This window comes from Sprattus sprattus, assembly GCF_963457725.1.
Source record: "Sprattus sprattus genome assembly, chromosome: 12".
NCBI lineage: Eukaryota > Metazoa > Chordata > Actinopteri > Clupeiformes > Clupeidae > Sprattus > Sprattus sprattus.
In genome coordinates, this window is record NC_137910.1 from 19,393,305 (window position 1) to 19,419,922 (window position 26,618).

General features: G+C 45.8%; 2 protein-coding genes across 2 annotated transcripts in view; one reads left to right on the top strand and one right to left on the bottom strand.

Moving 5' to 3' along the window:
• hhat (hedgehog acyltransferase) overlaps positions 1-19,130 on the top strand; it is a gene marked incomplete at its 5' end in the record, with an annotated part of 55,326 nt that extends 36,196 nt beyond the window's left edge. The window contains 3 exons of the mRNA XM_080848503.1: positions 6,442-6,643; positions 8,792-8,936; positions 19,005-19,130. Of these exons, the coding sequence (XP_080704629.1) occupies positions 6,442-6,643; positions 8,792-8,936; positions 19,005-19,090 (433 nt within the window). The 3' untranslated portion in view covers positions 19,091-19,130. The remainder of the gene's footprint in view (positions 1-6,441; positions 6,644-8,791; positions 8,937-19,004) is intronic.
• A 4,770-nt stretch (positions 19,131-23,900) lies between these two features.
• kcnh1a (potassium voltage-gated channel, subfamily H (eag-related), member 1a) overlaps positions 23,901-26,618 on the bottom strand; it is a gene marked incomplete at both ends in the record, with an annotated part of 72,857 nt that continues 70,139 nt past the window's right edge. The window contains one exon of the mRNA XM_080849050.1: positions 23,901-24,857. Coding sequence (XP_080705176.1) covers positions 23,901-24,857 — 957 coding nt within the window. The remainder of the gene's footprint in view (positions 24,858-26,618) is intronic.

Consider the following 26,618-nt stretch of genomic DNA (forward strand, 5'->3'; position numbering starts at 1 on the left):
TGTGAGCACTTCCTCCTGGCGGCTGGGGGGCGTGAGAGACAGGATAATGGTGTAAATATGAAATGCTTTACACCATGGTGAGAAACTGCAGAAACACACAAAATGTATTTGCCAGGATTTTTTTTCTCCAAGAAAGCACTTCTGAAGGCACGCAGATGTCCTCAGAGGTCTCCCACTCTCTGTTAGATCTTTAGGACACACATTCAGCTTCTAGCCACAGTCACTTCCAGCACCATGGACAGTGAAGCCATGGAGTTCATTCACACGGGCACCTGGGCACCTTGAAGTGTCCATATCTCTGTGCATTTCTATAGACTGGCCACTCAAGGAATGACTGCTCTGTAAGACACCCAGCTGTGCTGCATGGAAAAGCATTCGGGTTGAAAGGCATTTGCTTCTCTTGGTAGAAATATTTGACTGGAAATTGGACTTGTTCTTGGTATTTGACCCTAAATCGATCAGTAAACAACACTAATTGAGTCGTAAATGACACCATTTGTCCCAGATAATTTAATATATTTGTCGTAGACAAGTCCCTAGCACAGTTTCCCTAGCCAATTCAACAGCAACTATTTTATAATTGATTTTTGCTCTCATGGTCATTTATCCATTCATAGCCACATAATTAAGTCAGATCAAATGACCTGAAACCTGTGTACTGTGTGGTGACTGGGTACATAAGTGGGTCTTCGAGAGACACCCTCAGGGTAGTTGGGGGCCTTAAGATGCAGTATCATGGTATAAATTTGAGACGCTTTACACCACAAAGAGAAACTGCAGAAACACACTCTCAGATTATTCCAAAATGTCAACTTCAATACCATTTCTGCTATTTGCCTTCTTCAGTTCAGCAGACCTCTCAGTATTCGCTAGTCCATTAGGATACCCTTCCAGCTTCCAGCCATAGTTAAAAACCGCACTCAGGAATCGGAAACCAGAACTCAAATGTGCCGGAATCTGGGAAAGGTGAACATCGGCATGGAAATGTATCCGGTCCTTTTGTCTGACAGATACTCAAGAAAAGATCCAAATATCCAAATCCAAGAGAACACATAAACATAAACAATATTGATCAGATTACACTGGAAAAGAGTTTAGGGTTTCATATGGACTCCTCTTAGGCCCTTTATCTGCTCAACTAATGGAGTTGTCCTCCATGCCTGACACCAGGCTGCTCGGGGTTTGGCCATCAATAGTGAAACATCGCTGAAAGTCTCAGTTGTCTGCTGTGACCAAGGGTCAGCTCGTTGTTTAGCTTTGAGCTCTCCACACAACACCAGAGCACAAACAATTGCAGTAACTAGTGAAGGAGAGAAGGCAAAACACTTTGCACAGAAAGTACAAACTTAAAATTCTGTAAATAACCTAGTCAGCCTGTCAGTGATGGGTTTTGCATTTGCACCATTCCGGATGCACAGGTTGGCAACTTAGAAAGTAGCCTCTGCCAGCTGCGTATGAGTCGGTAGATGTCTGAGGCATTCATCTGTAAAGTGCTTTGAGTGCTCTTTGAGTAGAAAAGCGCTATATAAATGCAGTCCATTTATCATTTATCATTTACCATTTACCATTTATTGGTAAATAACCACCTTTTTTACTCGGATTTGTTGCACAGTGGGTAAAAGCATAGACTATCACTGCATGCTTGAAGCCATGTTTTTGAGCCTTGTGGTCATGTCTTCAGTGTGTCTTTGCAGATATATCCAATCATGTCGTTCAACCTTTCCAAAAGTGAGTTCAGATTTTAGTCACCTCTGGCTGTGTCGGGCATGCACTATGATTTACTGGCCGACCCTCCGGGCACATACACACACACACACACACACACACAGAGTTATACTCCTCTCGTGAAGTCATCTTCTGCTACTCTGGCACAGTGAGCCAAATGACTCTATTTTTCAATGTTCTCCTGCAGACGCTACTTATAACGGCTAGACAGAAACGGCTTGAAAGAAATAGGTGCTGGATCTGTGGAGGCACGTGCTAGTTCCCATCCACCCTGACTGGTGTACAGAATGTACCGAGGTCCGGTGTGTGTGTCTGTGTGTTCCAGTAATTACCCATCTCACAATTGGGCAAAGAAAGAAAGGATGTTATTACCTGATGTTCAGTCTCGTTTCCAATTTCTTCTCACCAATGTGGTGTCTGTCGTTTGGTGTAGACCTTGACTTTACTTCCAGATTCAGGGGCTGTAGATAGATGTATACACACACACACACACACACACACACACACACACACACACACACACACCCATACACACACAAACACACACACACACACACACATACAGAGAGAGACACACCTCTATCTCTGACTCTTCACACAATATATTTCTTATTATTATTATTTCCCACTCACTCACTAAAACACATACACTCACACACATACACATACACATATACACATACACATACACATACACACACACACACACACACACACACACACACACACACACACACACACACACACACACACACAGAGTTATACTCCTCTCGTGAAGTCATCTTCTGCTACTCTGGATTCTTCTCTGTACGTGTCTGGGTCTCTCAGTCCCTTGGGCTGGCCTGGGTGCAGCGATTAAGGCAATAAAAGCCATGTTGGGGGTTTGAGGTTTAAGGGCAGGCAGGCGAGACAATCCTCTCACAGAAGCCTTGGTTGAAAGAGGGAAGGCACAACAGAGGGAGGGAGGAAAAGGAAGGAGTGAGGGCAGATTTAGATAAGACACACACACACACAAACACACACACACTCATGCGCACACACACACACACACACACACACACACACACACATACACACTCATGCACACACACTAACAAACACACACTCATGCACACACACACACACACACATACAGACTCATGAACACACATACAGACATACACTCATGCACACACACCCTCATGCCTACACACACACACACACACACACACACACACACACTCATGCACACACACACACACACACACACACACTCATGAACACACATACAGACTCATGCACACACACACTCATGCCTACACACACACACACACAAACACACACTCATGCACACACACACACACACACACACACACTCACTCATGAACACACAAACAGACTCATGAACACACATACAGACACATGCACACTCATGTACACACACACTCATGCACACACACACACTCATGCATACACACACACACACAGTCATGCATACACACACACTTCTCTCTGACGGTATGGCATGCATAGGAGGGTTGAGTGAGTAAGCCTGAGGCGACCCTGAGACAGCTTAGCCCTGCCACCCCAGCTGTGCAAGTGTCTGCTGTATATGTGAGCGTGCACATATGTTTCTGCTGTATATGTTAGTGCACGTACGTGTTCCCTGTATATGTGACTGTGCACGTATGTGTCTGCGGTATTTGTGAGAGTGCACGTACGTGACTGCGCTATATGTGAGTGTGCACATACGTGTCTGCGGTATATGTGAGTGTGTGGGTCAAATGGAGTGTGGTTTGAAAGGGAGGGAAGCTGAATGCTGTATGTGTGGGTTGGTGGCAGACCATCCAGATGTATTTTTAATTGAGGAATGTATTTAGAGCCTCCTTTCCTGGGTCAAATCCAAGATTTCTAATGATGAGTGAAATTAAAATTCCATTTTCACTGACAAAATATTATAAACTGACAATGACAAAAAATAAATGTGTGTAGTACACACATTGTCAGTTTTGACGCTTCATTTGTAGAGGTTGTTGGGGTGATCGTCATCCAATAATCAATGTGTCTGATCTATGAGCTGATAGCTTCTCTGAATGGATTTTTATTATCTGTGGTTGAGTAAATAGGGAGAAGGACATGAAGTACTTTAACATGCAGCACTTTCACTATGTGAAGATGAACTCCACCCATTACTTATGTATGTATTTCCACCTCGCATGACCTAAAACTAATTTAATAACTTGGCAAAATCATTTTGAGCTGAGTCCGTAAACAGTCGTGGGAGTTCCATGTAGAGTTCCTTCAAAGCACCTTTTTCCGAGAAACTTTTAAAAATTATTTCATGTCAGGCAGCCTCCCACACAAGAACCTCCATCTCCTGTGGTGTAAACCACTCCGTTCACGACTGTAAATGTATTGTTGCTTGTAGGACAATTACTGAGCCCTGTGTGAACGATAATAAGGTATAGTCCATTCATTGTGATTGGCTGATATAGAATGACCTCATCGCAAATCCTCTAATTACTCAACCTATTTCCGCTTGATTGCACCCTGCTTTGTGTCGCTTTGTGTCAACGAGCAAATATAGGTATCCCTGCCTGATCGATCTCACTGCGTAATTGCTGTGGCTTGAAGCCCGTTCACCGTGCTCGTTGCCCCTATGAAATGATGGCCTCTTATGTTGGTCTCTGCATGTCAGTGGGGGTGTGATTGAAGCTGAAAGATCAGGTTGGGTTTGGTGCAGCACCTACACTAGTTGGGGTGCAAGAGACACACCCACAGGAAGAGGAGAAGAGGTGAATTGGCACGTTGTGTTGTGGAATGGCTGACCAGACTCGCACTCTAACCTCACAGAGGCATTACCCACAATCCACTGGGGTCATTACAAGAGATCTGTGCTTCTCCAGGCCTGAAATGGAAAAGCCTGGAATAGAGAGGTGGGTCTTAGAAGACAGAGAAAGCGAGGGAGAGTGTATGTGTGTGAGTGTGTTATAAATATAATAAAAGATAAAAAAAATATTTGGGGAGGCTGGGGGTTGGGGAAACACAGCGAGAGAGAAATAAAGAGAAAGATACAGACAGAGAGAAATAGGCAGAGAAAGATACAGACAAAGAGAAAGAGAGAGAGAGGAATATACAGACAGAGAGAAATAGGGAGATAGAGAGAAAGATACAGACAGAGAGAAAAAGGCAGGGAAAGATACAGACAGAGAGAAAGATACAAACAGAGAGAAATAGAGAGAAAGAGAGAAATATACAGACAGAGAGAAATAGGGAGATGGAGAGAAAGATACAGACAGAGAGAAATAGGCAGGGAAAGATACAGACAGAGCAATAGAGAGAAAGAGAGAAGGATACAGACAGAGAGAAATAGATAGATAAAGAGAAAGATACAGACAGCGAGAAATAGGCAGGGAACGATACAGACAGAGAGAAATAAAGAAAAGGGAAACAATAGTTTTGCATGCAGAGAGAAGAGGCCGGGAGGAGAGATTGAAAACGAGGGTGAGAGAGAGATAGAGAAGGAGAGTTTGGGGGAGAGAGGGAGATACAAAGAGAGAGAGAGTGTGTATGTGTGGGGGTGTGTGAGAGAGAGCGAGAGATAGGAAGATCTTCTGTGTCTCATGTTTAGATCATTCATCTCATGCTACACATTGTGGCCCCTGTTGGTGGGGAGGGAGTTTAATGACACACATTCATCAAACAGTGTGGAAAGAGCCGAGGTTCTGGACGCCTCTGCACTCTACACACACACACACACACACACACACACACACACACATTCCCCTGCAATTATCAAAGCACACCAGGAGATGCTGGGTGAGGTTATGTAGCACAGCAAATACATTTGTTCCATAATCCTCATTCTTGCATCAGCCTTCACAGTGGGAATCTAATGTACATTTATGGTTTCCTGTGTGTGTGTTTGTGTGTGTGTGTGTTTATGAACACTGTTTCCTTTGATTCTAGCATTCTACATAGGGAGGAGCCTTTGGATTTTGTTCATCAAACAGAAAATCAATACATCGGGTTTCCTATGAACATATCATGGTCAAACATGTGACTCTTAACAACTTCTCCCAGGGGGTTTGGTAATGGGTACCAGAGCACTGACAATAACACACCGCACACATTCACACACGCATATGTACACAGATGCAGTGTATCTCTCTGGCCCCTTGTGGGGGGTGTGCAGTGGCTAGCGCGGCTGCCCTCCAAACGGTTGACCCAGGTTTCATTCCAAGCCACTGCAGAATGCCTGGGTGAGTCGCTTTGGGTCAAAGCTTCGGTTAAATACGGGACCTTTACCTTTTAACCTCTCCTGATGAAGTTCAGGAAGCAGTCCTTAGTACTGTAATAGAGCTTATTTAATAGTGATGCAAAGTCACACTGAGAACTCATCCCACTCATTTCCGGCACAAAGTTTCACACCCTAATAGCTGAGAAGAACAGAATCAAACAGAGTACAATCCCAATGAATGCAATCCCAAGGTTTAACAGCATAGGGTAAACTCTGCCCCATTTTTACCTTGCCTATGTATGGTCTAAGGACTTGTCTTCAAAATGAACAAAAAATGGTATGTCTTTTGACTGTATTTTTCATCAGTACACAGCAAACCAGTTTCCCCTAGGAGACAAATAAAAGTGTACCCATCTCCTATTTGCTTGTGTGTGTGTGTGTGTGTGTGTGTGTGTGTGTGTGTGTGTGTGTTTGTGTGTGTGTACAATCTTATTCAGGTACATCTACGTGCCTCTCGGCGGCTCTCACAGCGGTATCTTCCGGAAGGTTCTGTCCACGGCCCTGGCATTTGGCTTTGTGTGCTTCTGGCACGGCGGCCATGACTACCTGCAGTGGTGGGCCCTGCTCAACTGGGCCGGCGTGCTGCTGGAGAACGCACTGAGCACGCTCCTGACCTCCGCCCCTCTCCGGACCCTCATCGTAAGTCCCATGAGTGGGGAGTGGCGTGGCGGGGCGGGGCAGGGGCGGGGCGGGAGCAGGAGCGGGGCGGGAGCAGGAGCAGGAGCGGGGCAGGGGCGGGGCGGGAGCAGGAGCAGGAGCGGGGCAGGAGCGGGGCGGGAGCAGGAGCAGGAGCGGGGCAGGAGCGGGGCGGGGCGGGAGCAGGAGCAGGAGCGGGGCAGGAGCGGGGCGGGAGCAGGAGCAGGAGCGGGGCAGGAGCGGGGCGGGGCGGGAGCAGGAGCGGGGCGGGGCAGGAGCGGGGCGGGAGCAGGAGCGGGGCGGGGCAGGGGGATGCCGCTGTGGGGATTACAGGAGTGAGCATAGGCAGGACGGGGGCGCTGAAATAGGGCTGGGAAAACTGTGTGCAGCCAACTGTGCATTGCAGCCATCGGAGCAGCATATCTTTATTGACATTACTGAAATATTTACAGCATTTGGATTTGAGAGGGTGATGGTGGTGTGTGCAGTGCATATGCTGAGCAAAACGTGTGTTGGTGTTTGTGTGTGTGTGTGTGTGTGTGTGTGTGTGTTCCAGTAAAATAGCCATGTTTGTAGAGGGCTTGTAAAGCACACAGTAATCTTGCCAAGGCAGACCACTGTCCGGATTTATAGAGCTAGAGGACAGCTTAGTCCAGATTTGCCTTCTCCTTCAGTCTCTTCCTGTTGCTTTCCTTCCTTCTGTGCCGTGCCACACTGCCCTCCTCAACCATCGTGGACTTCATTGTCTCTTGCTCTCCGCTCCCTCATCTCATCTAGCTGTCCTTTAAGTGTGTGTCCCTATTACCAGCACGCTTTTACTCCCCCGGTCTCCCTTTTTCAATATCATCATGATTGGTGTTTTTCTGTCTTATGCAGAGGGTCCTCTGTGCTCTTTGTAATTGCACTTATTATTTCCTATGCTGTGCCCCCCAAACCCCCCCCCCCCCCCCCCCCCCCCACACACACACACACACACACACACTCTTTCTTCCCAGCTATCTGGATCTTGGAAGGAATAAATGTAGGGTCTTTTCTTCTGTATATACATACAGTGTGCATACCGAATATATGCATACCTGCATACTGACTAGGTGTGTTATTCTCCTGAAGCAAAACAGCACTTTAGTATGCTACAGTATGTAGGGTCGCTCACTAGCCTTAAGTTTGAAATCAAATAAGATGCATGAGTCAGTGTATTGCACCATGGTGCTATCATGTATGTATGTATATTTATATATATATATATATATATATATATATACATGATAGCACCATGGTGCAATACACTGACTCATGCATCTTTTCATCTTGATAGGGTAGTTAAGCCAAGACTTTAAGACCTGTCATAGTGCTATGCTATATATCACCTCCTTGCCATGTTGTCATAACACACTGTCTGCTGGCTCTGGCTGGTGTGGTGACACTGGCAGTGACGGATGGTGGGAATCTAAGATTTTCCTGTGGCTGATGGCTGGTGACTGGTCTGGCGCATAAGTCATCCCCACACACCACAAGTCATCTCCACAGCTGCCATTGATTGGAGTCATTGTTTTGCATTCAAGTCTCCTGTGAGGTTCTGTGAGTGTGTGCACAGAGACACTGCTCTATGCCTTAGTTCATTCAACACTCTGTTTGCCTGTGTGTGTGTGTGTGTCTGTGTGTCTGTGTGTCTGTGTGTCTGTGTGTGTGACCCTGGGGTAGACTAATTGATCTACAAAGATGTGAGCCCTTTGTGTGTGTGAATCTGTCTGTCTGTGAGCCCTTTGTGTGTAAGTGTGTGTGTGTAAGTGTGTGTCTCTGTTTGCCCGTTGCGTGTGCTTTTGTGTGCGTTTCTGCCCCATTGTTGTGTGTGTGTATCTGTGTGTGAGTGTGTCTCATCATTCATCATCATTTGAAGAAGGTCTGCTGCTCACTGACACTGATTTGTGTGTATGATGAATCTGAGTGTACATATTGGAGTGTAATTGCAGTTAATTGGAGTAATTCTTTAGCCACGCTCCCCTGAGTCTGTGTCCCCTGACGATTGGTTCGGAGCTGTAATTTAGACCCAGTTAACATCATAAACGCCTGTTTTGCACACTGAATACTGAATATATTATGCTGCAGGTAATTTATTGACAGGATGCCTCTTCTTCTTTTCCCTCCCTGCAGGAGCGTGTTCTGTCCCCCCCCATGAGGAGGCGTGGCCTGGCCTTTGTCTCCGCCTTCTCCACTGGCCTCCTCATATTGTCCAATCTCATCTTCCTGGGTGGGAATCACGTGGGAAGAATCTTCTGGAAGAGAGTGTTTGTCCAAGGTGGGGTGAACACTTTAAAACTCGAGATGTATCAACAGTTACAGAGGTTAATGAAGAGGTTAAAACTGAGGTTAAAACAGCACAGACTCGTGGCGCAACCCTACTTGTAATCAGCACTGTGTGATGTGAGATGAGAGCACTCAATCTAGGGAGACCATGTCTGCATGTCAGTAGTGAATTTCAAAGAGAGCTAAAGCTAAAGCTAACAAGACAGACTTCCCTACTAAAAGCCGCCCACATCTTCTCAAACACTTGACTTCATTTTGCTGTTTACTGCTGTAATCTGCACCTCTGCTTTCAGTGCCCTTATACAACACTGGAATGGCTTAGAATTCAAATGCAATCGTTCTCACCCGCATTTGGAGCTTGAAACATGGATACTTTGATATGTCACCAGCAAGAGAAAAATGTCCAGAGTGTTCTACTAACGAGGTGTTCTTAAAATAGCATTTTTCTAACGAGGACTCATATTTGCCTTAATGTATTCATTTTATTTGCGAGAAGGAAATGTAAACTGATTTGAGTACATGTGAGAGATGTGTATAGTGTTGGTGACTGATTGCATAGATTATTGCAGTTGAAGGGCAGGGACTGTGGTCGTTCCTTATTTGTGGTGGCTTATTGTCTTGGCAGAGATATCACAGAAGCATATTGTTATGTTTTGCAGTTCTTACTCATCAAATAAACTCCCTTAGAAACTTATTCACATGCATTTCTTCACATGCCCCTTTTTAATGCTTCTATGTAGAAATTCATCAGCTCATATAAGCTACGTTAAATTCATTCTCTTAATTACTCAGTAGCAATCATACGTTACAACTGTTACGGTCAAGCAGTAGGTTATGACGGTAAACTATCCAATCTGCCATTTGCTCTGTGTTGACTTCTATCCTCTCTACAGAAGTGGGGGCCAGTGTGTTGTGTTCTGAGCTGTCAACAAAGGAATTATGGTATTTTTAGAAGCAGGTCCCTTTGACAGAGAAGGTCACTTATTTCCACCCACTACAACTTCTCATTAGATCTGCTGCTGTACTCACCACCACCCTACAGTACACCTCAGTCTAAAGCAGTGGTGCCAGGGTTACGGCCCGATTGTACATCACATCCGGCCCAGGGGTGATAAGGGGAGAATTATTTTTTTAATTTTATTTTTATCAAATTAAAAAAATATATATTTTTATTAATGAGATATTGTAATACTAACTTAAACCAATACAAAATAAATACTGAAAAAAAAATACAATAAAACAGTTTACTCTTGTGTTATTTATAGTCTATTTTGGTGCCTTTCTAATTTATATATGTAGGCTACTTGCATGGATAGGACAATGTTAAGTTTTTAGAGAGTAACTGTCTCCTGCTTGAGGCTATGTAATTGTAGGCCTCATTGTAAGGCAATTTTGGTGCCAATTCAATTTCTTATTGATGTGTAGGCCTTCATGAATCATTTCAAATAGCCTACCTATCTATGTGTAAAGTCAGTATTTGGCCTTTTCAGTCCGAAAGTGTAATCCGGCCCCCTGAGATCTCACTTGAAAAAAATCTGGCCCCCTGTCCAATTTCACCCTGGCATCCCTGGTCTAAAGCTTTCAGAGCAGAGCAGAGCAGAGCACAGCAAAGCAGTGTTTTACACACACCATTACTGGAGATATGTCATTCCTTGAAAGGGCATGCAGTTTGTAAGTTTCAGGAGTGGAGAGTTAAACATAAGTTTTGTCCTGTTAATTGATTAAGAATCATTTATTAATAATTAATCATAATTATTATCAACCAGAAATAGCCACCACCTGAGACCTATATGTGAATCATGGCCATCATTACACAGTACTGCATCATACTGCTAGTAACCCCTGTGTCTTTAGCATCTGTGTTGCATCAGATCGTTAAATGAAGCGCTGTAAAACACTCCCATTTCATCGTTTGATATCACAGCCAGTGACTCACTCCAGGGCAGTAAACATGGCCAGCTGGCATACAGGCCCATGGGGCTGAACAGTTTAAAGAGCGCTTTCACATTATTCTTCATTCTCCACCACAAGCACAGCAACATACTCGTTTATGTATAAAACAGTTGGCAGGTTGGAGAGATTTAGAGGGCACAAACTTGCTCGACTAACAGGGTAGATGTTGAATGGGAGGTATAACTCTTGTTATTGTGTCCCTTTGTTTATTTGGAGGACTTTTTCTGGGATTAAAGATAGATGGTCCTTGATTATATTGCAAAATGAATTAAGAGCTATAAGGTGGTAGGTATTCTGGAACAGAACAGAAACAGAAGTGTGAGAGGCAAGGTCTCCATGGTAGCCTGCCCAGCAGCCACCATGGCACTTTTGTCTGTCACCGGGGATGGTTGAGTGTCTTAGCTTGTGGTTTTTACCTTCTGGTCTCTGCTGTCCTCTACCAATACCTCTCAGTCACAGCCCTGTGTGTGTGTGTGTGTGTGTGTGTGTGTGTGTGTGTGTGTGTGTGTGTGTGTGTGTGTGTGTGTGTGTGTGTATGTTCGTGTGTGTGTGTGTGTCTGTCTGTCTGTCTGTGTCTGTGTCTGTGTCTGTGTCTGTGTCTGTGTCTGTGTCTGTGTGTTCCAGTAAATAGCCATGTTTGCAGAGGGCTTGAGATACAAACGCACAAATAGGCTGAGAACCAAGCAGACATGATGCACCAGACAAAGCCAACAGGCAGAGTGGATAAGTCAGTAAGCAGTCAGCAGTTACCTGAGATAAAGACTGTCGGGGAAACAGAGTGGATGTATCGATCCATATGTCAGTGCATGTGTGTGAGTCTTTGTTTGTGTGTACGTGTGTGTCTGTGTGTGTGCGCATGGGCTCAGTAGGTAGGGTAAAATAATTAGCTACACTTACAGCAGACTTGTTACAGTGTATGTGCTTTGTGCACGCGGTGCTTATTACGCAGTCCTGCGCCTGAACCAGTCACAGTAAGTGTGTGTGTGTGTGTGTGTGTGTGTGTGTGTCTGTGTGTCTGTGTGTCTGTGTGTCTGTGTGTGTGTAAGCCAGTAACACTGAGGAGTGGCAGGGACTGATGAAGTGCATCCAGAGCCTGTAGGTGCTATCTTCAGGACTCTGTGTTCATGCAGTTACACACTGGAAAGGCACATTATACAGGTTTTTATTTATTTAATTGATAAGTGTTTCTTTACAATTCCCTGAAATAAATTGTATGTAAATGGTATATGGTAATGTAAGGGGCAGATAAACACACCTGTCACTCCCACTAGCAGCCCAGGCTATGCACTATGTAAATGTTTTGATCCGGGCCCAAACCTCAAGGGTAATGTAGAGTAATGTGAGGTGTTTGACATGGAGCTGTGTATCTGGATGTGAGCGGGTATCTGCTTTCTCCTGACGGCCATAAGTAATTTATTTTCAGTATCATAAAGTCATTATTTTGTAATATATACATTATGCAGTAAGGTCAGCATTTACTACAAAGGCTATGGTTGTGTGTGTGTGTGTGTGTGTGTGTGTGTGTGTGTGTGTTAGAGAGAAAGAGAGATAGAGAGGGAGAAAAAAGAGAAATAAAGAGCTCTTGTGAATCAGTGTCCCACCCACTGGTCTGTAGGTGTAATGGGATTGGCCATGGCCATTTAGCTGTGACCGCGCCTCCAGAGCTGCCGTTATCACATCAGAGCAGACAGGCAGGAGAACATGAAGGCAGCCTGGGGAATCTCCTTCATACTCAGCTCCTCTCTCCTCCTCTCTCCTCCACTCTCCTCTCTCCTTCCCTCTACCCCCTCTCCTATCCTCCCCTCCACTCTCCTCTCCTGTCCTCTCCTATGCCTCCACTCTCCTCTCCTGTCTTGTCCTGTTCTCTCCCATGCCTCCCTGTCCTCTCCCCTCTTCTCCAGTCCTCTCCTCTGCCCCCTCTCCTCTCCTCTTCACCTCTCTCTGCTCCTCCCTGCACCTCTCTACTCCTCTCTGCTCCCCTTTTGCTCTCCTCTGTTCTCTTGTCCTCTCCTCTGCTCCTGTCTTTGCTCCTATCTTTGCCCCTCTCTGCTCCTAGCCTCCGCCCCTCCTCTCTTCATTTTTTGTACCCCTCTCCTCTGCTCCTATCTGCTCCTTTCTCATCTTTTCTGTGCCCCCTTTCCTCTTCACTGCCCCTTCTCTCCTCCTCTCTGCTCCTCTCTCATCTTTTCTGTCCCCCATCTCCTCTCCTCCTCTCTGCCTGCTGGGTTCTTACTCGCCACCTCTGCACTTCCATGGGCAGTTGGGAGAGAAATATTTATGTTTCCCCCGACGTCTGAGCCAGGCAGATAGACGCAGAGAGAAGTGTGGTTTTGCATTCTATACACTGCAGTGTGTCTGGATATTAGTGTGTTAGTGTATTAGTGTATTAGTACGCTGTGTTATTTAATGAGAGAGACTCCTCCTCCACATTAGTGTCCATTAGTGAAAGTGCCTTTGTGTATCTAGAAGTGATGAGTCATCATGTATGTTTTGTACTAGGGCCATCTCAGGGTTTATTTGTTGATCATTTGTCCATTGGGTCCTTTTTGGTTATTTGACAGTGTGTATGTGTGTATATGAATGAGTGTGTGTGTGCTTGTGTTCTGTGTTTGCAAGTGTATGCATAATGTCATATTCCGCATAATTACATTTGATTTATTGTGATTGGTTGCTATAAAGGTACACGCACACACACACATACGCGCACACACACTTTGTGTGGACATTTAATGACAAATTCAGCTGGTGTATATTTATATATATATATATAGCCAGCTAAAGAGCATCGGCGGTACAAGAGACAACACGGATAACTATGTGCATGTACAGTATGTGTAGGACAGAGGAGATGGGAGTGGTGAAGTAAGGGGCACAAGGTAACGTTTTCGCAGACTAATTGAACTGGCTGGACCCTTTGTGTGTCAATTATTTGTGTTTAATGGCAGCATTTTAACTCCTTCTGTCTTGCGTCCCCCCAAGCTGATTAACTTATTTTCTGTCAGTTTGTAGTTCCATTATTCTTGCATTGTCTGAACTGAAGATGCAACTATTTTTCTTCTCCGTCATGTGGACACACACACACACACACACACACACACACACACACACATCCACAAGATTCTAGGCTGAAGTTTCTTTTAGTGTTGCTGTGTGTGGGCAACATCTGATACACACACACACACACACACACACACACACACACACACACACACACACACATCCACAAGATTCTAGGCTGAAGTTTCTTTTAGTGTTGCTGTGTGTGGGCAACATCTGACACACACACACACACACACACACACACACAGTCTGCGATCTGCTGATCCTTGTTAGGCGTGTAGGCATCCGAGAGGGTTAAGACACGCTCAACAGCTCCGTTGTCATGACGCCACACACTGGCTAAGTGGCCAGGAGAGGCTTACAGATGAACTGAAGGGCAATCAGCCTGAGCCACACTGCCCCCACTGCCCCACTCCCCAACACCTTCCTATGTGCCCACGCTCGCTCTCTCTCTCTCTCTCTGCCTCTCTCTCTCTCTCTCTCTCTCTCTCTCTCTCTCTGTCTCTCTTTCCTTCTCTCTTTCCCTCTCCATACAGTCAGGTAGAAGTACTTCTTCTTCTTTATTACTTGTAGTCGTGACTATTTTGATGACTGTATATTATTTGTATTCAGCCGTCTTTCTCATGCCACAGCTCGTGGGTACAGTAATTAGCGCAGGTGGTTTCATTCTGGTCAGTTTTTCTTTTAGTCTTTCTCTCACCACCCTTTTGAAATCTGTATCCTTTTTCTGCTCATCTCTCTCTCTCTCTCTCTCTCTCAGGTCCTCTATTTCTGTTATTCATCTGCCAGTTCAAGTGTGATGTGACAGTGACAGTCCCTGGCTCTGTCTAATGAAGCCACTGGAGGGATGGTCTCTCCACACACTCGCACGCACCCACACATCCACACACACACACACATGCACACACAAACACACACACACACACACACACACACACACACACACACACACACACACACACACACACACACACACACACACACACACACAAACACACTTGCACGCACACACACACACTCTCTCTCTCTCTCTCTCTTCCATCGTGTCCCTTGATCTTTTGACTTTCTTTTTTACTTTGGATAGCACCTTTAGATCTAAAACAGGAATGCAATATTAAGACTCATAACCACTGATCACTGTCCACTAATTCTTCTTCATCTGGTCAAAACATCAGTATTATTACCTCGCTAACAATGAAACACTAGTAACACATTCAGAAGCCTGTATCATAGCACATCATACAGCATTTAAGTGCTGCCTTTGTACTGTCTGTGGGCTACTTAGCATTTGCTATCTGCATCCCACTGAACCAGCTGGGTGGTGGTGAACAGGCTGACTGGCTGGTGCCTTTATATAGTAACATTTGCTCCTCATTAGAATATTCCCATATGCATTATATATTTCCATGCCGTGCACATACTCACATATTCTGTTGGATATTCTATGGGTAGGCATTTGCACTTTCTTTTTTTTTCTTTTTAATTGGCTGTAGATCAATGCTCTTAAATCATGTATGTGCTCTAATACTGCTGACTGGACCAGGAGCGCAGTGATTTAGATGAGATGCCAGGGCTGTGGTGGAGGGGCTGAAGCAGGAGCTGGGGGCCCTGCCGTTAGGGGCGGACAGGCTGCGCGCAGGAAAGATGGGGGAAAAGATAGGATTGGATTTCTTTTTTTTGCTCACAAATTGATGAGGTAGCAAACATTAGTGGTCTCTCCCTCCTTCCCTCTCTCTCTCACTCTCACATCCACACACACACACTTGCGTGTCACACATGCATATCCTATCTCAGACACACAGACAAATAAGCATATTTACATTTTCATTCATAAAAAACTAATTTAACTTTAAAAGATCTCCAGTCACTGTAAAAGAAAATTTTAACACACCAGTGTTGACATAATGGTGATAAAGAAAATAAGTTATTAAATAACATTTTTTGTTACATAATCTATAGTACAATGAAGGCACACACACACACATACAGAGACCTTCTGTAACTGGCTTTTATGAGTTTCTTTGAGCTCCTCAGGCTATGCCCATCTCTCTAAACATATTTACCCCTAAATAAATATATAAATATAGAGATGGGAGCTGTTGGGAGATAAGCGCCCATCCACCACCCTTAGATAAACATGTCTGACACTAATGCCTTATTACACCAGAAAGGTATCTAATCACAGCTTTTGTGTGCAATAACCATTACACGTCGTTTGGGCACCCAATAATACTAATGAGCCCTTATCTCGCCCCTCTCAGGGAGTAGGCCACTGTTATTACACATGCAGACAGAGTGGACATGAGTCATTTAGGGTTCAGCTTAGAACTGACCCTACTTAGAGGCTGGACAGAAGGTCACAGGAAGTGCATTATCGGGACACATTCCAAATCACTCCCTCCACCAAGTGTTCCTATGACTGCTGTTTTCTGGCGTTGGGAGGGTTGTGGAATAGGGGAGAGCGGAGAGCGGAGCGTGTAAGAGGATATCTGAGACATCAGCCAGTGATGCTGAGAGTCAGCTGAAGGATACAGAATGGGGGTGGTGACTGATATCGAGATGTTGAGCGTAAGACATACAAAAGGACACACACACGGTTGTTGTTGGTGGTCTTACATTCACTTGATCTCTGTCGCAATCCTAAAATCACTTCATGCCAGGTTCCAGCCACCCTTCTCTCTCCTCTCTTCTCCCCAGGTCTATGTGCCGTTGCAGTGATGCCCATCTCTCTCTCCTCTCTTCTCTTCTCTTCTCTGTTCTCCCCTGGTCTTCGTGCCGTTGCAGTGATGCCCATCTCTCTCTCCTCTCTTCTCTTCTCTTCTCTGTTCTCCCCTGGTCTTCGTGCCGTGGCAGTGATGCCCATCTCTCTCCTCTCTTCTTTTTCATTTGTGGTTGTTACTGTTGTTTGAGATGATGACACCCGCTTCCTACCGCCCTGTAAAGTAAAGTGCTACCTGGATTTTTCGCTGGCGTTGCTATACCACACTCACCTCTCATATCAACAAGAAGACAGAGGAACTCATATCTGGGCCCTGAGTTGCAGTCTGCAGATCTGAGCTCCGTAGTCATGGGAGACACTTTTGACTGACACACACATGGCGTGGTGTGGTGTGAGAAGAGTAGGTGTACCTGCCGGCTGTCCATGTCACCCCCCCATTGGTTTGTGTAGAGATAAATCTTAGCCCTCAGTGCCATAATCCTGTCCTAATCCTGTTCTCAGCACTTGGCTGCCGGTGTCACCTCCACAGTCAGATAGCTGAGGTTAGCAACAGCACACATCCCTCCCTTTCTCTCTCTCTCGCTCTCTCTTTCTCTTTCTCTCTCCCTCCCTCTCTCTCTCTCTCTTCCTTTCTCAGTTTGAGTCTTGGTTTCTCTCTGTGTTTGCCAGAGTTTCTCTTTTACCTCTAGGACTTGGACAGACAGATGTGACATTACCTCTTTGTTGGTCATTATAGCCTTCCTAAGCTGCAGAATATAATGTGTGTATCCATGTGTTTGAGATCTGTGTGACTATTTTAAGGTTTGTTTGTTTCCTGGGGAGACAAGAGATGTGTGTTTGTGTGGGGGTGGGGGTGGGAGGGGGTCATCTGTTGTGAATTTGTCAATCTTTTCAATTCCTACATAGGCACACATAAATACACAACCACAAACAGTATTGATTTCCCAGAGGCAACCTGCTGTAGTCTAACTAAATGACTGAAGCCTATTTTAGGTATACACATATAGACACACACACACACACACACACACATACACACACACACACACACACACACACGAACACACACACACACGCGCACACACACACACACACACACACGAACACGAACACACACACACACGAACACACACACACACACACACACACACACACACACACACACACACACACACACAGACACCTCCATCTGTGTCACAAAGCTTCTATTGATTCTAAGGGCACAGACTGCATAGGAACACAGTAGCTCCCGTCACAGGAGGCAGAGGCATTCATCCAAAATCCCCCGTCTCTCTCTGTCTGTTAGCCTGCAGGTTACCTCTCCAACCACTGTCGTCTCTTGAAGGCAGATGAGCTGGAGCCCTGTGTCCCAGCCAGGCTGTGTCGGTCGGGAGCTGCTTTGTTCTGTTCTGCTCTGTTCTGTTCTGTTTGGGCTGGGTCGCCCCCACACCAGAGACCAGTGTGTTTATGTGGCATCTGATAAGATGATTTGGAACAGGCCGGTCAGGGAGGGCATTGATTGATCCTGCAAATCCCGCAAAATGGACTGGTCTGGTTAAATGACTGATCTCTGTCTCTGCTAGCCGGAGGGTGCACGTGCCCACTGGACTGGAAAAATACTAGCCAAGGGCTGTAGTGTTGATTTCTCTCTCTAAATCTGGCTTTGTGGATCAAAAGTCGGTAGTGTGGTGGTGTTTGTAATTTTTTCTTAATTTCTCTTAATCTGTTTACCATTCACTCTGACAAGATCCTCGTCCTGTCCACCCCTCATATTCATTTATTCACACACACACACACACACACCACACCACACCACACCACACCACACCACACCACACACACCACACACCACACCACACCACACCACACCACACCACACCACACACACACACACTTGTTGCCCAAGGATGTGAGTTTTACACACTTATATGTTTGTGTGTGTTCTTATCAAACCAAACTAACATACTACATGCACAGTGCATGGACAAAGCATACATAAACTGAGTGTGCATACTATTTTATGCTGTTGAACTTCCTGTAGGGGATGCTGTAGAGCAGTGTCAGCACTGTTGTCCTGCACCACACACGGGCAGGTTGCTCTCGAGGACCCTCCTTCCTTCCCACTCATTCCCTGCCAAATCTTACTCCTTGGAACCAAATTCCATGTGATAATGTGTGATATTCCAGGGCAGAACAGTGGAGCGTTGTGTATGCGGCATGAATACGTAAACGTGTGTGTGCTATTTATGTGTCTTCATCCTTCATCTTACTTCCTGAGTTGATCTCATGTTGTGTGTGTGTTTTGTGTGTGTGTGATATTGTCTGCAGGGTGGTCCAACATCGCCATACCCATGCTGGGCTTCCTGTACTGTTTCGCTCAGGTGGGACTGGAGTGGGACCGCAAGGCCCGCTGACCTTCGACCCACATCGTACCTCAGCAAGCCTGTGACGGAGTCGACGTGACGGACAGCTTTCATGAAAAACAATCTACTTCCCTCCTCCCACCGTCCCTCTGCTGTATTATGCTAAAACAGAACTCTTTCATAGGAATGGGTGTGTATGTGTGTGTTCATGACTGATTTGGAATCAGTTTTTCCCACTTTCATTCCCTTTTTCTGGGCACCCATTGTTTCCTGTCACCTCTTTTTGATTAGTGTCCAAGTTAGCCCTAGCCGCTGGGCTAGCCTCCCAATCCCCCTATCCGTCTCTGGGCGCTAGCAGTGAGAGCGGATCTGTGACAGTAATCTGATTAGCGCGCGGGTCAGACCCCAAATCCCCTTCATTAGGGAGACTTAGATGTGGACAGGCGTCACAAAGCTCGCTGCAGAGAATACACCTTCAGTATTACACTTTAAATAGCTTATGCTAAGAACGCCACCTTATTAGCCTTGGGTTAGCGATATCAAAATAATTTCATCATGTGTAATGGACCCCATCTGTTAGGGAATCTTTTACAGGCGCTTTTATGTCCATTACCTGGTTTTGTGACGCGCCTTATTGTGGACCAGAATTATTTTCACGGTTAACTACATCCTTGCCTGTCAGCCTGTAACTGCCTTTTCTTATGTTTCCTCTGTCTTTCAATCTACCTCTATGTCTTTATATTATGGGCCAGTATTGCTTTGTTTTCCCAAGAGTGGTTCACTTTTCATTTCAATTCCTCATTTGTTCTGTAACAAATCCTTACATGAACACAGCTGCAAATGTCTGTCTATCTTCACACCAACCACAGTGTCAAGTCTTAATGAAAGAAACAGAGTGCCTGTGTATAAAATATTTTTATCATTATAAATAACATTTTACATTTCTTTACAAATTCTCCTCTTTGTGCTTGCAGAAGTTAAAATTTCCATCCACAGGAGAGATGCATACAGCATTAATAGAACATGTGCATAAACCTCAAAAGTGTCTTTTCTTCATATAACAATAATTCATAATAATTAATAATTTACTCTCTCCATATTCTTTCAGTAAATGACATTCCAAATATATTACATACATACTTACATACAGTGCTTAGTGCTACCAGGCAGCTGACACAGAGCTGACCATAAAAATAATTGCCCACAGGCGGGCCGTGGTTGCTGATCATGCTTGCGTGGGAATGGGGCGCAGGGGAGAGGTGAATCCTGGGAGAGGTCATGTGACACGTGGTGGCGCGGAGCAGGGTGGCGCAGGGGCTGTGATGGTGAGGCGGAGGCTCGCACGTGACCGAGTCAGAGGTCAGACACGCGTGTACAGTCATTATATGTGTACAGGATGGGGTTCATGCAGGGATGGTAACTCACTCTGTCTGTCAGTCTGTCTGTCTGTCTCTGTGTCTGTCATTTTCCCCCATGCCCCTTTAAGATACAAATGAAAATGTCCAGGCTGAATTCTCATAGGTTTGTTTTAGCTTTTTTCTTAAAATCTCAACAAGTTCAGCTCTGGGGTTAGGTAGATCACTCCCTGTGGCTCTGTGAACTCAACAGTACACTCTCCCTCCGTATCAGCCACTCACCTCAGCACCAACAGATGTCTGCCAGGGGGGTACATCTGTATCCTGCCTATTCTAACTCTCCTTCACAAAAGATCAGGCTGGATTTTTCTACATTGCATGAGTAAGGTCTGTTTTATGGGGTTAAAAGGTTCATAAAAATAGATGTATATTTCTATATAAATATATATATTTATATATATATATATATACATATATATTTATATTGTTTACGTTCAGTTCTGTCAGGCCATCGTAAATATGACTAACGTTATAGGGTCCACTCGGAGCGCGCTGTAGAGACTATAGCCATATTATGGGTTGCGTTATTGCTTCATAACTCCTCATGAGCATGACAGTCACATTCATGGTGGCATGGGTTAGCATGACGTGTCAGCGCTCAGGCAACATTCATATGTCATGGTCTACATAAAAGACTGACGTTAAAGAATCAGGCCAAGGAAACAAGAGGGCACCCAGAGGACGCTCTTAGCGTTTAGCTTGTTTTGATTGCATACAGATGAACTTTGACCTTGACTTTGGCTTGTGCCATCAAATACTCTACCACACTGACCTTTATGCCATTTGATAGTCATTTGTGTTTTATACTTTGAAAATGTCGGTGTCCTGCTTAACCATGAAGTATTTAGTTGGCAGTGGTAAGGGTGCCTTCGGTTCATGACTAGCTTTGATTGGATTTGCACTAAATGATAGTATATGGGCATTCATTTTGCCCTTTGACTGTACTGACAGTTTTATCCCTGAAATAAATGTAAAGGTTATTTTTCAGAATAAACATCGGTGTGGTCATTATTTTAGGGGATGTGTCTTGCATCACATGCTTATATGCATCACATGCTTATATTGTAAAGAGAAATCGCACATACATACACACACACACACACACACACACACACACATACAGTATATATTCTGGAAACAATGGCAGATGCTGATACAAAGATAATATGCTTAGATAAAATGACATTCCGAATTATAGGCTGAGTAGGTAGCATTTAAAAAAAAAAAAAAACACTCCATAGGGGACAGGGGTTTTTCTATCTGGAGGTGAGTTAAACGAATGCCCTTTGTTACCATAGGGGTGCCTGTCGATCAAACTTATATCACTACTTAACAATAGTACAAACCTGTTTAGCAAGAGATATATACCTCACCAACCAACCTGTCCAGCAAAAGATCAGCCAACTGTGAAGAGCACTCTTAACTTTCTTTCTAATCAGATGTACAGATGCCACAATATGAATGTGTTTTTCCAATGGGCTCAGAGTTCTTGTCAATTTTGTTGCTCAGGCACCTTCGACTGTAACTTTGGCACCCACATTCGGAGGTTGCCAAACAAAGTGAAGGGATTATTTGTATGAAACAATTTTAGTGAGGAACGTTAAACATTGTGGCTTTTCTTCAGACAAAATCTTGCCTGTTGTACCTTTAAACACTGAATCCTGCAGTTGTGCTGATACAGTCTGCAACTAGGTAACTCAGAACAGACACAAACACACACACGTACATTCACACCTACCCAGCTAGTTCTCCTGGCAATTGGTGGATATGACAAAAGCCTGTGCCTTCACCCGAACCCCCACAGACCTGATAATTAACCTCAGGAGCTGACACTGATGGTTGTGGCTGACTGCACCAGCTGAACAATCCCCACTGTCCCCACAACGCGACACGGCAGCCAACTGCACAAGGCACAATATTCACCAGCTTATTGCAGGGGTTCAGTTCTACAACAGTCCGTTCAGGTCGGACCGGAGATGATGACACAATGGAACAGCAAGCTGTAGAAACTGAGTCTACTCAAATATGTTGGTAGTAATGATTGCTAATGGGGATGCTAAGAAGGGAGCAGACCTGGGACTCTAGATATGTTAGGTAGACTATCATTTAAATCTTCTTTATCTGCGTTGTGTGGTTTATGCGAGACCAACGATAGCGTAATGAAAACCTCTGCCCAGAGCTGTGTGACCATGAAAGGAATTGAAGGTAGTGCGTCTGATGCACAAGGACGGAGTCAGACTAGAGGGACACAAGGACGTCAAACCTTAATCTAGATATGAGCGCCTTAATGTGGAGCTAGCGCAAGGCCACGTGGGAAATGACATGCTCATGATAATGTGTTGCCACTGGATCGTGCTCCTGTGAGGTTGATGTGATCAGTGTCGATGATGTTTTTCTTCTTCTTCTTCTGGAAGACCCAGCCACAAGGCAGGAGCTCTTGTGGCTTCCTGTACAGCTTTCAAGTGGGCGTCGAGCATTGCCACGGAACGCCGAACGGCGTTGGGGTTCTCTTCTGTACACTTCCCTCTCCCCGCTAGACGCACAGGATGAGGAGGGACGGTTTGTGCAAAAGACGCCAGTGGTAGTCCTGCTTCTAAAAAAAATAAAATCTTTATCAGTGATATTTCAGTGTGGCATAGTGTCTGTGGTGTGACAGTGTTTGTGCGTGTGTGTGCGTTTGTGCGTGTGTGTGTGTGTGTGTGTGTGTGTGTGTGTGTGTGTGTGTGTGTGCGTGTGCGTGCGTGTGGGAAATCACATCACCCACAAAAAGACTAATACATCATTTCAATCTGTTGTGTTGTGTCACATCCAAAATGTGTAACCAAATACAGTTCTGTACGTCCAACCAACTTCACCAAACAGTCTCCAGACATGATCACGGTCTGGATCTCAAAGCTGACCTCAAGCACAGTGCCAGTGTTCTAAATCAATCAAGTCCTCCTCCTCCTCCTCCTCCTCCTCATCCCCTGGCAAGCAGGTTCAAGAGTTCTCAGTGATGATAATGGATATCAGCACGGCCGGCCATGATAAGGCTCTGCTTAAATCTGAGCAGATGAAGTAGATAGATAGGGATCTCCCGCAATCTCATAATAAGGAGGAGGAGTGCTCAGCTCAGACTGGGAGGGGGGGTGGGGGTTTGGGTCTAGGTTGGGATCTGGGTGAGGGTGTGTGTGGGGTGGGAGTCTGCGGGCAGCCTGTCGGAGATGCCAGTGCCACCGTGCCAGACGCTGCATGGACCCCCGTTCTCCCTCTGGGCACATTTTGTCTCCATGTCCACTGTCTCCATGACCACTGTCTCCATGACCACTGTCTCAATGACCGCTGTCACTCATTGTGCCCTGAGAGCTAAACCATCACCCCGTTTGTCTCTAGATGGACGACATCCATTGGATGGAGTCCATCACCAAAAAAAAACAAGTTAACACCTAACGCGTCCACGCCAGTGCTCAGCTGAAGATGTCCTCCTTCTCGGAGTCGGGCGTGGCAGGCCGCGAGATGTGGAAGAGCGGCTGCGGGGAGGTGGGGGTCGGGGGGGTGGTGGGGCTAAGATTCCTCCTCTGTCGCAGCAGGCGCAGCACCTCGGCCACCTGCGACTCCAGGGCCAGCATGCGCGAGCCCAGAACCACAAGCTCCCCCTTGAGCTCGGCACGCAGCTCGCCCAGCGAGGCGTGCAGGCTGTGCTCGGGGATGGGCGGGATGTGCGAGGGGAGCGGTGAAGGCGTGCTGGAGGCCGTCGGCGTGCAGCTGGTGACTATGGAGGGGATGGGTGCCCCCCCCACTATTCTAAGCTGCAGTGGGCTGCGGTCGCCAACGGGCGAACGTGCCTCGCCCTCGTCCAGCCGCAGGTCGCTCTTGGTGATGCCGCTGTCGCACGAGTCCGTCTTCTTGAGGCCGCTCCCCTCCGGGGTAATGCCCTTCCCCCGATCCGGCAGCGTCTCCATGGACTCGGCCTTGGACACTTTGGACCAGCCGCTTTCCGGCTTAGCTGCCACACTCTCCCGGAAGCGGCCCCAACCTCTCATCTTTGATGGCCCGGCGCCGCCACCCAGAGACGGGGCTTGGAGCTTGCCGCGGTCCGACAGGCCCCGCACCGGGCCGGGGACGGAGTTACAAGGTATGGGCGTGGCTGGGCTTTCTGTTACCGTGACGATGCTGGTGCTGGCGATGACGTCGTGGAGCACCACGGACTGCTGCAGGAGTGGACCTTGAACATGGCCCTTCTCTAGGTCGTTCTCATCGGGGTAGAAGTGCTCGGCGGCCAGACGGGCCTCCTTCTGCTGCCGGAAGCGCTGGAAGAGGCGCCGCACTGGGTGGTCAGGCGGCAGGTTGAGGGGGGCTTCGTTCTTCCTCCGCAGACGCTCTTCTTCCTCGCGCTTCACGTCGCTGATCTTACGGAACACAATCTGCACACAAACACACAGAACAGACGTGTCATCACACACTGCTATGATTGTATTAGGTAAATACATACAGATACTACTTACAATGAATGTACAGGGTCCCATTACCGTATAACTTGAAATGGATTATCAGCTAGAAGTATATATATGGGAGGTGTACAGAATCAAATTCACTACCCAAAAATTTAAGTCAAAAACTAAAACGATTAAAAAATGAACATAATCTGTACACAACTACCAGGTGAGTACACACACATATACCTCTTACAGACACACAAAAGACAACAGACTGTGTCGTTGCATTACAGAAGTACTGCTTAGTGTCAGTCAGTCTCCAACAGAACAAGAACCTGAAGTGAACAGCCCTTCACAACCACACACACACACACACACACACACACACACACACACACACACACACACACACACACACACACACACACACACACACACACACACACACACACACACACTGGAGTCATACCCAGAAATAATCCCTCAAAAATTGAAAAATAAAATATTGATCATGAGCTGAAATTCATGAATATTGTACGGCATTTCACCACAGCCAGACCCACTCAATCTGTTTTAGTACAAAATCTGTTTCCAGACAAAGTCCACTTCATCTGGCGGGACAAGTTTGTTCGGCGGTGAAAGCTGGCGATAAATAATTAAGGGGACTTCCTCAATCACCGACATCCTGCCAGGCCGGCTGATGGTTTCTGACTCCGGCTTTGAACTCATTCTTTATTCATCCTCGCTCATTCATTTTACACGACCAAAGTCATTTATAGAGAAGCTCTCCCTTAACAAGTTCCTCTAACACACTGGAACGGCCAGAGAGGATGACCAAAAAGCCCTAACTCGACTAAGTCGTGGGAATTTACCATCGTGTAGACGGATAAAAGTTGCTTACTTCTCCCTCACACATCCTAACTATTCTAGTCAAGCAGAGATGGCTGACCTTGTGGAGGTGTGTTTCTGGCATAGTTTTATTTCATCCAATACATCAAAGAGACTGAGCTGAAGAATTGCACTTAACTCTGCCCTGTACTGCATGTCAAATAATAAAAACTGATGAACTATTACTAGAAAAGTAGAACCAAATGTTTTCTCCCCAGGAAGAATAAGATGTTCACACATGTCTGATTGTGCACATTTGACTGAGTGTTAACCTATACCTGCACTCACAAATGTCCACAGACCTCAAAATATACAAATCAGCAGACTGTGCTAATTTAAGTAACAGTGCTTCACATGTACAGCACAGCTCATGGGTAATAGATGAGTGTATTTCTGACAGCAAGGACAGTAATAGCTCTCGCACAGACCTCCTAAGCCACACACATGAAACATGAATGTCTGCTGCTGGAGTCACTGACACCAGGGCAGGCTTTTGTCAGGGAGAACCATTTACTCCTCAACCTTCACATTTACCTCTTTTTTTCTCCCCTGTCTTCCCTGTCCCTTTCTCTCTCTCTCTCTTTCTCTGTCTATTCTCTCACCACAGGCAACATTTACCTCTTTTCTCTCTCCCTCTTTCTCCTTCCACTCTCTTTCTCTGTCTGTTTCCTCCCTCACACAAAGTTGGCATTTACCTCTTTTCACTCTATCTCTCTCTCTCTTCCTCTTTCTCTCTCTCTCTCTCTCTCTCTCTCTCTCTCTCTCTCTCTCTCTCTCTCTCTCTCTCTCTCTCTATGTGTTCCCTCACTCACACACAGGCACACAAGAGCGCATCCATGTAAGCGAGAGAGACAATAGCTC